Source organism: Crinia signifera, chromosome 12 (assembly GCF_055691185.1).
Source record: "Crinia signifera chromosome 12, ASM5569118v1, whole genome shotgun sequence".
NCBI lineage: Eukaryota > Metazoa > Chordata > Amphibia > Anura > Myobatrachidae > Crinia > Crinia signifera.
The window spans coordinates 38,555,788-38,570,179 of record NC_139228.1 but is presented as its reverse complement, the minus strand read 5'-3'; the positions used below and the strand labels follow the sequence as shown (position 1 = coordinate 38,570,179).

Here is a 14,392-nt window from a genome sequence, read left to right as displayed (position 1 = left end):
ACCACATCCACCTATGAACATCCTATCCCATACCTTCCAACTTTATCAACAGTAGAATAGGGACACTCGACTGAAAAGGGGGCGTGGTGTATGTAAATGAGGGCATGGTTTATGCAAATTGGACCACGCCCCGTTTTCGGTTGCGAATAGATGCTGTGTGCAAGCGCACAGCATCTATTCTGTCAGATGGGGGGGGGTTCCCCCCGCAGCGGGACACTGCCGGCCGCGGGAGGGACGTGGTAACGTCCCGGAAAACCAGGAGGTTCCTGCGTTTAGCGGGACAGTTGGGAGGTATGCTATCCCTAGGCATTGTACACTTACCTTCTCAACTCTCCAGAAACTGTAAATTTGGATGTTTCCCCTACTACTTTGAGGGTTGATATGTGTAACTGAACCTCTTCTTTAGCTATAAATTACACTCATTTCATACAAAGGGAGCAATAGATTCATAAATTAAATTATTTGGGAAGCATTCTTGTTCTTTGACGTAACCCTGGGAAAAATGACTGCAAAGAGTTTCTCCTATAAAGTGGGTATGCTTTTGTAAACAATAAGGCAAACCAACAATCTAGAACACAAAAGTTTGCCTTCATGTAGATACTATATGATTGTTTGCTAAACACTGATCATTGCTTGGTATTACATACTAAAACAGCCATTTTTCTGCATATTTTCCTAGTATGGGCTTAATAGGAACTATAGTGCATTCAACCTGATATTTACCAATCGTTGTCATAGTTCACAACCAAACATGTAAACAGGAATTTTAGGGGTAAATTTACGAAGATGGGATTACGGATGGTGTAATGGTTAGCATTACTGCCTCACAGCACTGAGGTCATGGGTTTGATTCCCACCATGGCCCTAACTGTGCGGAGTTTGTATATTCTCCCCGTGCTTGTGTGGGTTTCCTCCGGGTACTCTAGTTTCCTCCAACAATCCAAAAATATACTGTAGGCTAATTGGCTCCAAACAAATTAACCCTAGAACGTCTGTGTGCATGTACATGTGGTAGGAAACTTAGGTTGTAAGCTCCACTGGGGCAGAGACTGATGTGAATGTTCAAATATTCTCTGTAAAGTGCTGCGCAATGTGTGTGTGCTATATAAGAAACTATTAATAATTATAAAAGATGGGATGTTGCCCATAGCAACCAATCACATTGTACGTCCTATTTTTTTTTTGCATCTTCTAGAAGATAATAGATCTGATCTGATTGGTTGCTATAGGCAACATCCAATCTTCAATAGAACTCCCATCTTAGTAAATGTACCAGTTAAATTCTATTTAGTCTAAATAAAATAAAAAAAACCTCTGCACCCTCACTCTTACCTTGTCTCCACTCCAGCTCGTGTAGGTGGTTTACCAGGTGGTGGCCTAGGAAGGAACTGAGTTGAAGGAGCACTGCTGATCTGCTCGTTACAGGTCCAAGAAACAGGACGAGGAATCTTGCTTTTTCTGGACTGAGGGACATGCGATGTCACAGATTCATCATCAGACTGTCTAACATTAGAATCAGAGACTGTTCGAGGAATATATAAAACTTCTACCTCCGACAGACGTACACCTGGTGGTGAGGTCTTTTCTTCCACAGACTTGTCAGAGGCACTTGAGAAGTCACCAAGAACTGACTTTACCTGTCGCTTTTCCATTAAGATTCTGGCAAGATCTGTCTGATGGGCTTTTTTCAAGAGAAGTTTTTCTTTTGCGGAAATGGGGGAAGATGATTCTGATGCAGAGTCAACCTCCTGGGCTAATACAGGAATCCTACTGTGTCTGGTTGGAATAGAAGACTTTGTATGATCCTTTTTAGACTGGTGAAGGCTATCACTTATGTCAGATTGCTCCCCTTTGTGTAGATTTCTTTTATCTTTATCACACTCTTGTTCAAGTAACATGGACATGTTTGTCTGGTGGACAGGAAAGCCATTAGAATTTATTATGTTTTCTTCATGAAAACCATTCTGCTGAGACTGTTCAAGAGAACTCCCTACAGGCATTGCCATATGATCACCATTTTCTTGATTTGTGCCTGCTTCGATCTTTGTTGCTTGAACATCATAGGATTCATTTGGCACAGAATGGAAAGTTCTGGTCTCAGTGGGTTGATAAATATCAGATATCATGCCATCAGGGGATTTGCACTGCTCAGGAGAAATCCCAAATCCTTTGCTCTGGTCCATTTTGCCCTCAAGGAAACCAAGCAGAGAGTTTGAGTAGGACTGTACGGGAGTCTCCACGCATCTTTGCTCATTCAGCATTGGGTCACTTTTATTAACCAAGTTTGTACTGCCTGAGACTACGGATGTCCCACAAGCCTTCTCTTGGGTACATTGATCTAAATCTAAACCGAGATTTGCTTTGCTTGTACAAGTTGCAACAGCATCATCTAATGGCCTATATCCTGGTGGATTCTCTGGGGATGACAACATATCCAAGACATGAGATTGGCGAAATTGCTTTTCTAAATTTGTCCCACACTGGAAGCTCTCTGAAGCAGACTGTGTGGATGTAATAGAAGGTCGAGGAATTGTCATCTACATGTAAAGAGGTAAAAAAAGAATCAAAATTAAAGTAAATTAAGTTTAAAAAATATTGTCAACAAGAATGACATTAACTTTTTTTTGTCTGACTTTGACATATATATATATATATATATATATATATATATATATATATATATATATATATATATATATATATATATAAAGCAGATAAAACCACATAGAACATTTTAAAAAGCAAAGAATAAATAGAAACATTCTATATATAAAAAAAAAAACCTGGTCACAAATGAGCCATATTTAAAAGAGGGTGGGATGGTATGTGGGCATGTGACTGTGGGGAGCAAGAGTGAGATATGATACAGACATCACTAGGCCATAAAGAGCAATGTTTAGAAATTTCCAAAAAGATTTTCGTTACTTATTATTATGGAAGCCTACATAATATGACTGAATATTGACATTTTTTATTTTTTCCTCCAAAAATTTAGCAATTCAAAATCAACTTACTTTTGATTGTTTCAGATTTTCGTTACTTATTATTTTGGAAGCCTACATAATATGACTGAATATTGACATTTTTTATTTTTTCCTCCAAAAATTTAGCAATTCAAAATCAACTTACTTTTGATTGTTTCAGTCATATATGGAAGCTATGCTATAGCTTTGTTCCACAAATAGGATACTCTAACAAAGGCAATTTAGCAGTGTCTGCACTAAATTATTTGTCATTTACATATCTATATAAATTTGCTAAGGACTACCCCGTCACCAACACGCATGCACAGTGAGAGCCAAGGCACACACCTGGATGGCTCCCAATGTTAAGTAGTTGGGAAAGACTTAGCACTGGAGAAGAGCAGGAACCTCCATGCCACCGGGAATGGTGGTGAGGTAGGGGAGGTGGCAACAGATAAGACAGGATGGAGTTTAGGTGATTTAGACAGAGCACAAGAAAGGAGAAAGGGTGCAACAGAGCAGGGGAAGCTGCAGCAGAGGGGAGGCAGATCAGACTGCAGTGACCTGTCAATTAATGCACTCTTATTTATATAAATACTACCCATAAAATATTTATAGCAATACAGAACATTTTTGTAATGTCCATTAGCACTTTAACCACAAAGCAGTAAATCATACTGAAACCTGAAACTGCCTGATCAATATAAGGACTCTTACTAATGAATAAACTAATGGGAAAATTAAAGTCAGTAACAAAAAAGTTGAAAGCTCAATTATAGGACATTTAAAGCGGCACTGCCAGTGAAGACATGTTTTTCTTAATTTATGCCCTGGCTGAAGCCCGGCTACTGATACGTGCAACAGTATCTCCTGGGGCTTCTCTTTTCTCACAGCATGAGCTGTCAAAAACAAAAAATCCACAACCATCTTGAATCGTGAAGCGGAGCCCAGGCTGGACCTCCTGATGGTAACCAGGTCTCAACTGGACAAACGGATTTGATAAAATAATATACAGTCATAAGACAGGTGGTTTGTAAAGTAAAATACTGCAAGTGGAGTAGATTTACTAAAGATTAGTGATGGCTTTGAAGGTTGAATTTAAAGTGTGATCATAATAAATGCAAACCAGGCTTGCTTTGTGTTTACTGCTAATACCATTTTAGTTCCCTTGATAAACGGATCATTACTGAACATACCCCTGAGCTTCTCTTGATGGCATAATCGAGATGCTAAAATGTAGCCACTATCTGGTGGCACCTCCAACCAAGAGTTTATTACTCTAGTTTCACCACACAGATCACACTCAATAATTGATACCGTGGATTCGTTTTGCCTTACAAAATATGTAATCTCTGGTGACGGAATACCCACCAAGAGGTATTTTGTGTCATTCCCAGTGGGGTAAGCAATGATGCCGCAGATCCGGCGGTGGCTGGGGGAGCCAGCACTGGTGGGGTCTGCGGAGATCGCTGTTACAGGGACACCTGACAGCCGGGAAGGATCTCTCCCTGCCGTCTGGCTGTCAGTCTGAGGCTGCGCTGCCGCTGCTGCCCACTGCTGTGTCGGGACCTCAGCCGGCATCTAGGAATGGATGCAGGGACTTTGAGGGGGCGTGGCTTACCGGGATCCGAATTGGGGGGGGGGGGGCTTAGCAGGATCCAAATAAGTGTGGGGGCGAGCAGAGGCTGTCTGTTAGGTTAATGCAGCAGCCTATATGCAAATCATTTCCCCTTACTCCCCTGCCCTCCCACAGTCCACTCACTGGACTCAGTCAGTAATGACAAAGAAGCTCTGCCCCCACAGACAACTGATGGTAGAAATGCTGGTGCTGCCTTGGAAAGAGGGGGGCTTTCAATGGTAAGGGTAAGGACAGGAGTGCATGCATTTGTACCCCTGAAGCTTCTTTCCACAGTAAAGATACCCATACACTATGCGAGTCACATACAATCCCCCTCCAGTCTGCATGAGATGTATCGCATGGGATTCCCGCTCCCTGCCGCAGTGAAGGGGTCCGACAAAGAGATCATACATGCAGCAGGTATGATCTCCAGGTCCCATCCGATGCACACGGGACCGCAACTGGGTAAAATCGTGCCCAAATCCGACAAGTGTATGGGGGGCCTTAAGTAAACAGAGAAGCCTCATATCCTTTTATGTCACTGTGTGTTTGTGTTTACAGTATACAGTATATACTACTGTACCGGAACTCTGATGCTACATGTATATAATACAGTAAATGTATATTGTGTAATGGGCATTACAGTGTGTTGTGTGTTATATAGTATTATATAAATGGCTTTACGGTGTGTGGCATATAGCATTTGTGACATCACGGTGTGTGGTGTATAGTGTAAGTGGCATTACGGTGTGTGGCGTAATGTGTGAGGGGTATTACGAGGGGGGGCGCCAGAGACAGTTTTGGCAGGGGGGAGCAAAATATATAGTTACGCCACTGGTCACTCCTCTAGGCTAGTCTGATTGAACATGGTCAGAGATCAGCCACATATAGGCCTTCATTTACAGTAATTCGTAAGGTTGGCCATTGTTGGGTTAACATCCAATGGAATTAAACCATCTGTAGGGAACCAATGGTCATCCCTGCTCTATTAGTCAAAGGCAACAGGCTAAACAGAGGTGGGAACTAGGCTACAATGATCAGGGGCTCAGTAGGTGGAGAAAAGACAAAAAAACACTGCAGGACTCTGAGCCATAGATGACCAATTTGTCATTGATTTTATGCCATCTTGCTCCCACTGAGCACGAAGGCTTAAAAATTTAAGCATTCACAACAGGTTTTAAGTATTCTAATCAATAGACTGTCTAACCCTCAATCATTAATGATTGATTTTAGATCTGTAGTCCAAACCTACAAAGGTCGGCACTCCAAGGCTTAAGAGCCTTTGACTGCTGGCCTTTGTTTGATCCTGCATTCGGGGTGAATGTGAACCGAGGGAGGGCATCCAAGCAAGATAAATAGTTGAAATCAGAAGCCCCTAGACCAGGGGAGTCCAAATTTTTTGCGACGAGGGCCAAATTTGGTGAAGTATAAATGTGCGGGGGCCGACCATTCAGCCTGACATTCTTTGAATCATTAATCACATCAGAATGGTCCCCCAATCTGCCCCATTCACTCTATGTCCCCCTTCACTGTATTTCCCCCAGCCTGCCCCTATTCACTGTATGTCCCCCATTCACTGTATGTTCCCCACTCTGCACCCATTCACTCTGTCCCCCAGCCTGCCCTCCTTCTCTTAATGTCCATCAGTGCCTCCATTCATTATATGTCCCCAAGCCTGACCATCCTTTACTGTATGACTCCCATTCACTGTATGACCCCCATTCATTATGTACCCCTCTCTGCCCCCATTCACTGTATGTCCCCCAGCCTGCCCCTGCTCCCCTTCTCTGAATGGCCATCACTGCCTCCATTCACTGTATGTCCCCCAGCCTGACCCTCCTTCACTGTATATCCCCCACTCAGCCCCCATTGACTGTATATCCCCCACTCTACACGATCCCTTCTCTGTATGTTCCCCATCCCCTTGTGTGAGCCAGAGGAAGGAGGGCAAAGCAGTAACTGCAAGGACAGGAGATGCTTGGACTCCCGCTGCCGCCCTCCTCCACTCTGCATGTTACAGGAGCAAGCTTCCCCCTTGCTGCACCCCCTCTCTACACACTGCTGTCACTGTGATTGTGGAGTAGGGTGATATATAAGATTGCGCTCGCCGGGTCCCCACCTTTAATGTCCTGTGCTGTGCTTCCCACATCTGATGCTCTGCCCGCTTCCAGCTGGAGGCCGCTTGAAATTACAGCATGGGCCGTAATTGGCCCCAGACTGTCTGATTGTTTGCGTTATATGCATGTTTGTATGTATATAGCATTATGAATTTGGGGCACGGCTGCATGGGGACTGGGCCAGGCCAATACTGCCTGCCCTAGGGCACTACTATTGCCATTTTAAGTAGACTTAAAGAATCTAGCTCCTACTCCATAGGATGGCTTTCTCTGGCAAATGTTAGGATGGTGTTTTAGCACTGCACCACTCCCTAACAGCGCAGGATTCAGGCAACCATGTCCGGCTTTGGAATCGCTAATGGCAGGCATGGATGTCCGCTCTCGCCCCTGATGTTCATCTTGGTTATGAAGCACCAACCAGTGAGAATCCGTGGAAATATGGATGTCACTGGGGTGAGGGGAAGATCTTCAGAAAATAAAATAGCGCTCTATGCATATGATAACACACTACAATCTCTGAACACTTCTATTATTTTTCACACCTCTCCCCCGGACACATCTAATAAACATCCTATAACAATATTGCAGCTTTATCCACAAACACAAATGTATATAACAGTACAGAAGAGGAGTAAAGGTTTTCGCAGGGATTGCACGAACCACATACAGAAAGAAAAACACTTACAAAAAGGAGAAAAGGATGAGGACGTCCTAAAAAAGTAGAATACTAAAGATGAAAAGTTAAAAGGTAATGCTAGGGATAATCTTCTATAATATAGAAAAAAGTGCTGGCAAAAGGAATAGACAGAAGAGGGGTAACAGAGATAGTGAAAGAGGAGGAGAAAAGGAGAGGGGGTAATGGTGAAGAGAGAAAAGAAGGAAAGAGAAAGTAAACAAGACATTGTGCGTTGGGGACATCTAGTTAGTAAATAAAGTAGATGGTTCTGCTGGTCTCCTCTGAAGAGCACTGACGACAACTAAGAATATGATGGTGGGCTATAAGGGAAAAATGGTAATCTGTTCTTGAGGTGTTTTGTGTGTGTTCTGCTTCCTACTGTTAAAACTAACTGTGTGACCTCACCAATAACAAAACCCAAAGTAAAGTGACACAGATAGTACCATTTACACTGCCACCTCCGCTCAAGATAACCCTTTCTAATAACCCTACTCATTCTTCGTCATGGTGGACCATGTTTTCTAAAGGCAAATATGGATCATAAGCCACAACTCCGTGAAAATAAAAAATATACTTCTACTTGGCTGTTTTGGTTTCTATGTCCTAATACCCTACATTAATTTTAAGGGACAAACAGATGTCACAATTTATGATGACACAACCACTATGACATGGATAGCCATGTGATGGCTGACTTACAGACATATTGGTTTATTCACCTGGGACTTTGATATTCGAATTACAGTAGGGTACTTGGCGCCATTATTTGGAGTTACAGGCAGTTTCCTGCGGCCGGCTGAACGGGAGGAGGAAGAGTAGCTCTCAGGTGATTGACTGTTGGGGAGGCCAATCTGTTCCTTGTGTGTAGACTCTGAACGGCTCGAATGGGATGTTAAGGGATTCGTGAAGCGCATAACATTGCTAGGAGGTCTTGAGGTAGAGGTAAGCGGAATGTGAGAAGCACCAAGCTGTGAATATGCCATGATGGGGGAAAAAACAAAATAAAATAAATGTTGGTGAAAGCCAGGACCCACCATATAAGCCATGGATGTATATTCATGTGTATTTCCTTGAAAGCAAATGTGGTTATACAAGAATAGTGTAAGCAAAGTTTTTGTGAACCATAAATACACATTCTAAAACTATCTTAATAAGACAGTGTCTAGGCCGATAGCTTATGAATAAAGCTCTTTGAAACTTTTTAGTTTAAAAAAGAATCTGACCACTTTTGAAGGTATGCGATAGTGTCTAGGCCTGGGGTAGCCAACTCCAGTCATCGAGACTCGAGAGCTACCAACAGTTAATGTTTTCCAGATCTCACAAGTGAAGTAATTAGCTCCACCTGTGGAACTTTTAAAATGTGTCAGTGAGTAATGAGTGCACCTGTGCAGCAGCTAGGTTGTCTGGAAAATGTGAACTGTTGGTAGCTCTCGAGGACTGGAGTTGGCTACCACTGGTCTAGGTGGATACGTATTAGATCCATCACTATTGGATGACAGGCAGTAGGTTGACACATGAAAAAAATTGCGTTGCATTAGGTCACATGGTCAAAATGTCAACACAAGCAAAAAGGCTTACATGAGTTTTTTCCTGCTGTTTTAGTAGTGTCTATGTTGACGTAGGTAGACATGGGCACCGTATAAGTATACCACGGTCCCTCGCATGGCTCACTGCGCTCGGCACACTATTATGTTCCCCCTCCTTGTCCATTGGGATGGTAAAGTTTGGAAATCAAAAAGAAAAACTCATGTCAACCTTTTGCTTGTGTCAACCTTTTCACCATGTCAACCTAATGCATGTCTACCGCAATACCTTCAAAAGTGGTCAGATCCTTTTTTGAATGAAAAAGTTTCAGAGACTTATTCATAGGCTCAGCTGTAGCTTTACTGACCGGCGGCAACGAGCAGCATTCCTGAAAATGGGGATGTGCTTTTCCTCGTTTTCTGGGAGTGAAGAGGCCACGTCTTCAATTTTTGACTGAGATTAACTGACAACGGAAGCCGGAACATCCTGAATAACCTAAGGGTGACTCAAATGGCCTTCACGCAAGTGATCCAATGCAGAAGTGGATCACAGAGTACGCCAAGAGGCATGAATCTACATGAGATTAGCATGACTTGGCAAGAGCAGCTACACAAACCATCACAGCTGCTACTGCTTTGTGCACAACTAGGAATCCGACTCAAAAGTTTAACAATGAAATACATAAAGTCCAAAGAATGACCTGGTTAGTGTTTGGAACTAGGGGCATTGGTTATAAACCAACAAGATCATAGATAAGTACGAGAAGTACTTGCAACTCTTTAGGGTCACACAGTGTGAGGTAAAATAAAAAAACCTCCCAGATTTTAAAGGTTAACAAAAAGGCCTGGTAAATGTTAGTATACATAATGTAAACATGCATTGAATACAGTTTATTTTCAATTGGTTTTGAACAGGAGATTGTCATTTCTTGGCACATAGCAGCCTTCAGTTCAGGTGTGGTCTATCTCACAGACAATGTCTAGGTCAACAGTCAACAGATCAACATGCACAAAGTGGTTGACACATGAAAAGGTCAACATGGATTTTTCACTTTGTTTTTGGTGTCAATATCGACACTTAAGCAAGTGGACCCCCAAATCGTGTACCGCTTTGCTCGCTATACCTGAGGCTAGATGACTCGCTCATGTCGACCTTTTTATGTATTGACATATTACTTGTGTCGACCTTTTGACCTTGTCCAGCCAGCCTTTAATTTACTAATAGTTCTTTGTCATTGTCTGTCTGTAGACCTCATCTGTCCGATGGCCCCATTTGCTGTGCACAGGCCTTTCATGAAGCCGATGAGGATTGTATTCTGCCTAATCATGAAAATTCTGCTGGTGAACATAGGCAGTCATACAAAAGTATTAGCTTGGTCACTTGAGCAGGCCGAGTGATGCGAAGCTCCAGAAATCTATTGCAACTCTAATGTGCTTTTCCCTTTTTTAATCCCATGTTACATTTGGAAACTTAAAAAACAATTGAAGAAAGAAAAAATGCCTGCAGTCAATGCAAGTTCTGTCATGCCAGAGACACCTAATGTGACCTGCTGATAGGTGTCTGACAATCTGACTGCACAGAAGTGCTTAGTCAGCCAACTGCTCTGTAGGGATGGCCATCGACCATCGAGGATTAGAAAACATCGATGGTTTATGGCAGATGTCGAATAGTTTTTCCATTGATGGGGCGAAACCAGATGGTTTCCCCACCATCGATGTCAAGCTTAAACAAATAGTTTTGTTTTGCTTTTTCCTGGGACACTGAGCATAGCCCCGCCCAGGACACCCGTGAAGCCCCGCCCTCACATTATGTCAAAGACAATCATCGATATGTAAAAACAGTGATGGTCATCCATTGCATAGTTATGCACCATCGATGGCCAGTTGCACTTTTGTCATCGATGGCAAAGGCAACAATGGCCATCGATGGCAAAGGAAACGATGGCCATCCCTACTGCTCTGCTCTAAACCTAAACAGTATAACACTCATTCCCTCCAGGTGTTATGTACATAGGAATGTTATCCTTTAACAGAAGAATGGGGGAGGGGCGATATGCAGAGCCAAAATGAAAGCGGCGTAGACACGGACTCTTAGAGCCACGCATTTTTTGTTAGCGAAAAGGCGTACAAAAACTCCTTGGTGCAAATCTCAAATGGATCCATGTAACACGTTGGTTGCCGTAATTATAGATCATTTCATTATGAGAGAAAGTGCTAAATCAAAATATACACTGATCAGTCACAACACTACAACCATTGCCAAGTGAAGTAAATAACATTGATTATCTCAAAACAATGGATCCTGTCAAGGGGTGTGTTAGATTAGGCAGCAAGGAAATGCTCAGATCTTGAAGTTGATGTGTTGGAAGCAAGATAAAGAGCCAAACGTAAGGATTGGAGAGACTATGACAAAAGGCTTTGTGGGTGTTTCTGTTATGCAGTGGTTAGCATCTACCAAACTGGTCCAAGGAAAGACAACCAGCGAACAAGAGACTGCCATGGGACTCAAAGACTCACTGATGTGTGTGGGGAGTGGATAGCACTTCTGGTCCCATCTCATACAAGAGATGCAGTCACAAGACCAGTGGTCCGGATGCCAGTGGTCAGTATATAGACGATAGCATCCTAACTGCTGTCAGAAGAACCTCATGGCTGCCTTGAAAGGATCAACGCAGGAATCCAGACACCCGGCACCCAATCAGCGAGTATGTGGGGAGCGGGAGGCCGGGGATGGGGAAGTTAGGTTTAGGCACTAGTGGGGGGACAGGGAGGTTTAAGCACCAAGAAGGTGAGGATAGGGTCAGGCTGTGAGGCAGGGTGGTTAGGATTAGGCAACGGGGTATGGGAGTTAGGGGTAGGCACTAGTGGGGAGGGTTAGGATTAGGCTGTGGCAAGGGATTGGAGGGTGAAGTATACTTACCTGATTCAAGTCAGGGGAGACAGACTGGTCTATAAATCAACCACGTGTCTTGGTGGCTCAAATAAAAATGTATATAAACTTTCCCCTTGTTTTAAAAGACATTTTAAAGAGACTTGCTTATTACAGAAAAATATATGAACTTTTTTGCTATATAAAGTTTTGGAAATAAATCACAATTTGCTTTTAATAGGAACATTTCCTAAGCGGGATGTAAAAGATACCATGAGGTGAATGCGAGACAGAGAATAAATGTTAAGTGTCTCTTTCTTGGATAAGAGCGCCTGTAAGGGGAGCATTTTAAAGAAATTGCACCATGAAATTGTGACGGAATGCTTAAGTAAGTCTCTCACTAGCAGTATCTGTATGAAGAAAGCACCCAGAAAGAAACTGCTACGGGTACTTGAGACTAAATTGTAAAGTAAGTCTCAGTTTTAAAGCTTGGGATAAGTTGAAATACTCTTCAAGCAAAACTCACATCGTCAGTCGTTGAAGACTCACTTGGAGCACTAGTTTCTTTACTTGATTTTCTCAACTACTCAAACCACCACGAGTGGACTGCATAAATGATACTAGCCGCTACCAATGGGTGCAGTATATATTACCTTTTATTATTTATAAGTACATCTACATTCTTAGGTGTTACTGTTCTCAGTTTGTACATATGAATGTTCATTTTCAGATTTATTTAAATTAGTATCTACATTTTGTTGGGGGTGGTGGTGGTGGTGGTGGTTTATGTATGTTTTTTTCCCAATGGATGAAGATGTTATGACCTAGGGATCAAAGTAACATATTCCAATGTAGTGAATATAACATATCATTCATGTAAATTTCTAGGGTGGGATGTAATGCATTGTGAATCTGGCGACCGTACGGTATTCTGGCCAAATCTTTTTTTTTTTTAAGGGAAAACCATGCCATGTAAAAACAACTTCCCCTTTAAAAAAAAACTCAGAATTCGTCCGTGTCCAGTAGGGCTGCCGATCCAGCACGGCATTACATCCCGCCTCTAAAGTGAGAATAAGTTATTGTTAACTCTAAATATCTCAGTTTCTTCTCAAACACCTGCATCCCTCTTCAAATATATAAAAAGTCAGTGGCAACAACAGTCCTGACTGGTGTACATACAGAACATTCTGGGGTAGATGTATGAAGCAGTGATAAGGGAGGAGAAGTGATAAAGTGCCTGGAACTTTATCACCGGCCAATCAGCTCCTGATTGTTAAGTTAGAGGCTGGGTTAAAAAAGGAACAGCTAGGAGCCAATTGGCCGGTGATAAAGTACCAGGCACTTTATCACTTCTCCTCCCTTATCACTGCTTCATACATCTACCCCTATGTTCTGAAACTGCCACTAGACCTGAGTAACACAAGCAAAAATGGCAAGGGTACAGTCACCAAAGGATGTATACAGGCCGAAATATTAAAACAAATGTGATATTCTGGTATGAGATAAATACATACACAATGATACTACACCATGCCCTTAAAGAATTTGATTGAGGTTCAGCGATCTCTGGGCCGGTGCAAGGATTCTTGGCACCCTAGGCAAAACTTCTGGTAACTCCTCCCCCCCCCCCCCCGAAAAATAAAGGAAATATGTTTCCACATTAAAACACAATACCCAGCACATCGGGCTCAACCCTTCACCACCCCACTGCTTAACCCCTTCAGTGGTGGGGGTTTTTTTTGGGAGCGCTCCCCACTGGGCGAGTTTTTTATGGGGAGCGCTCCCTTTAAAAAAAACCACCACTACCCCCCTGGGTCCGGGCAGCGCCGCTGAACTGTCAATCAGCGGCTGCCCGGACCTGCGCCCCCCGCGCCGCATCGCTGTCCCCGGCAGCCGGCTTGTCATAAGTCTATTGAACACCCGGATGGGAGGGGGGGAGGAGGAGGGAGTAGGAGGAGGGAGTAGGAGGCGACGCCGCAGAGGGGAGGGAGCCGGGCAGCGCGACGCTGCCTGAGATCAGAGTGAACTCAGCAGCGCTGCCCGGCTCCAAACAGTGGCAATCCCGAGAATTTTCCGGGCTTGCCAGACTGGGCACTGAGGCACAGCCCGGAAAATTCTCGGGATTGCCACTGAAGAGGTTAATAGTCATTAGCTTCTGGATGGGCTAAGGAGATGCAGGATGGTATAGAGGTGAGATGCAGGGTGGTTGGGAGGGTACAGAGAGATGAAGGGCGGTAGGGATAGATAGACTATCACAACGGTACATTTGAATAAATGCAGTTACAGTGAAAAAAGGCATATATACTGTAGTAAATATCAGAAAAAAACAGCAGCTGGATAATAAAACCACACATCACCCTGCTGCTAACTATACAGTGATAAGCAACAACAACATCCAGGAACTTCTAAATAACTCTCCAATAAGAGGTCTGCTGACAGGCGGGCACAGAGGTGCCACTTTGATGACCAGTCCCTGCAGGTGGCTGTGCTCAGGCTATGGGCCCTGTGGGGGGTCTTATCCTCTGGTTGCACCGCAGACAGGTAATACATACTACATGCAGTACATCATCCATACATACACTGCCTCCATACACACATACAGTCAATACGTATACTGCTCACATAC

General features: G+C 43.3%; 1 protein-coding gene across 2 annotated transcripts in view; it reads right to left on the bottom strand.

Annotated features, from left to right (window-relative positions):
• TTBK2 (tau tubulin kinase 2) overlaps nt 1-14,392 on the bottom strand; it is a 113,461-nt gene that overhangs the window by 1,490 nt on the left and 97,579 nt on the right. The window contains exons 14-15 of one of the 2 annotated variants that reach the window (XM_083166885.1): nt 8,094-8,342; nt 1,333-2,537 (exon numbers count right to left, since the gene is read on the bottom strand). In XM_083166885.1, the coding sequence (XP_083023011.1) occupies nt 1,333-2,537; nt 8,094-8,342 (1,454 nt within the window). The remainder of the gene's footprint in view (nt 1-1,332; nt 2,538-8,093; nt 8,343-14,392) is intronic. The other variant, XM_083166886.1, reaches the window with a different exon arrangement.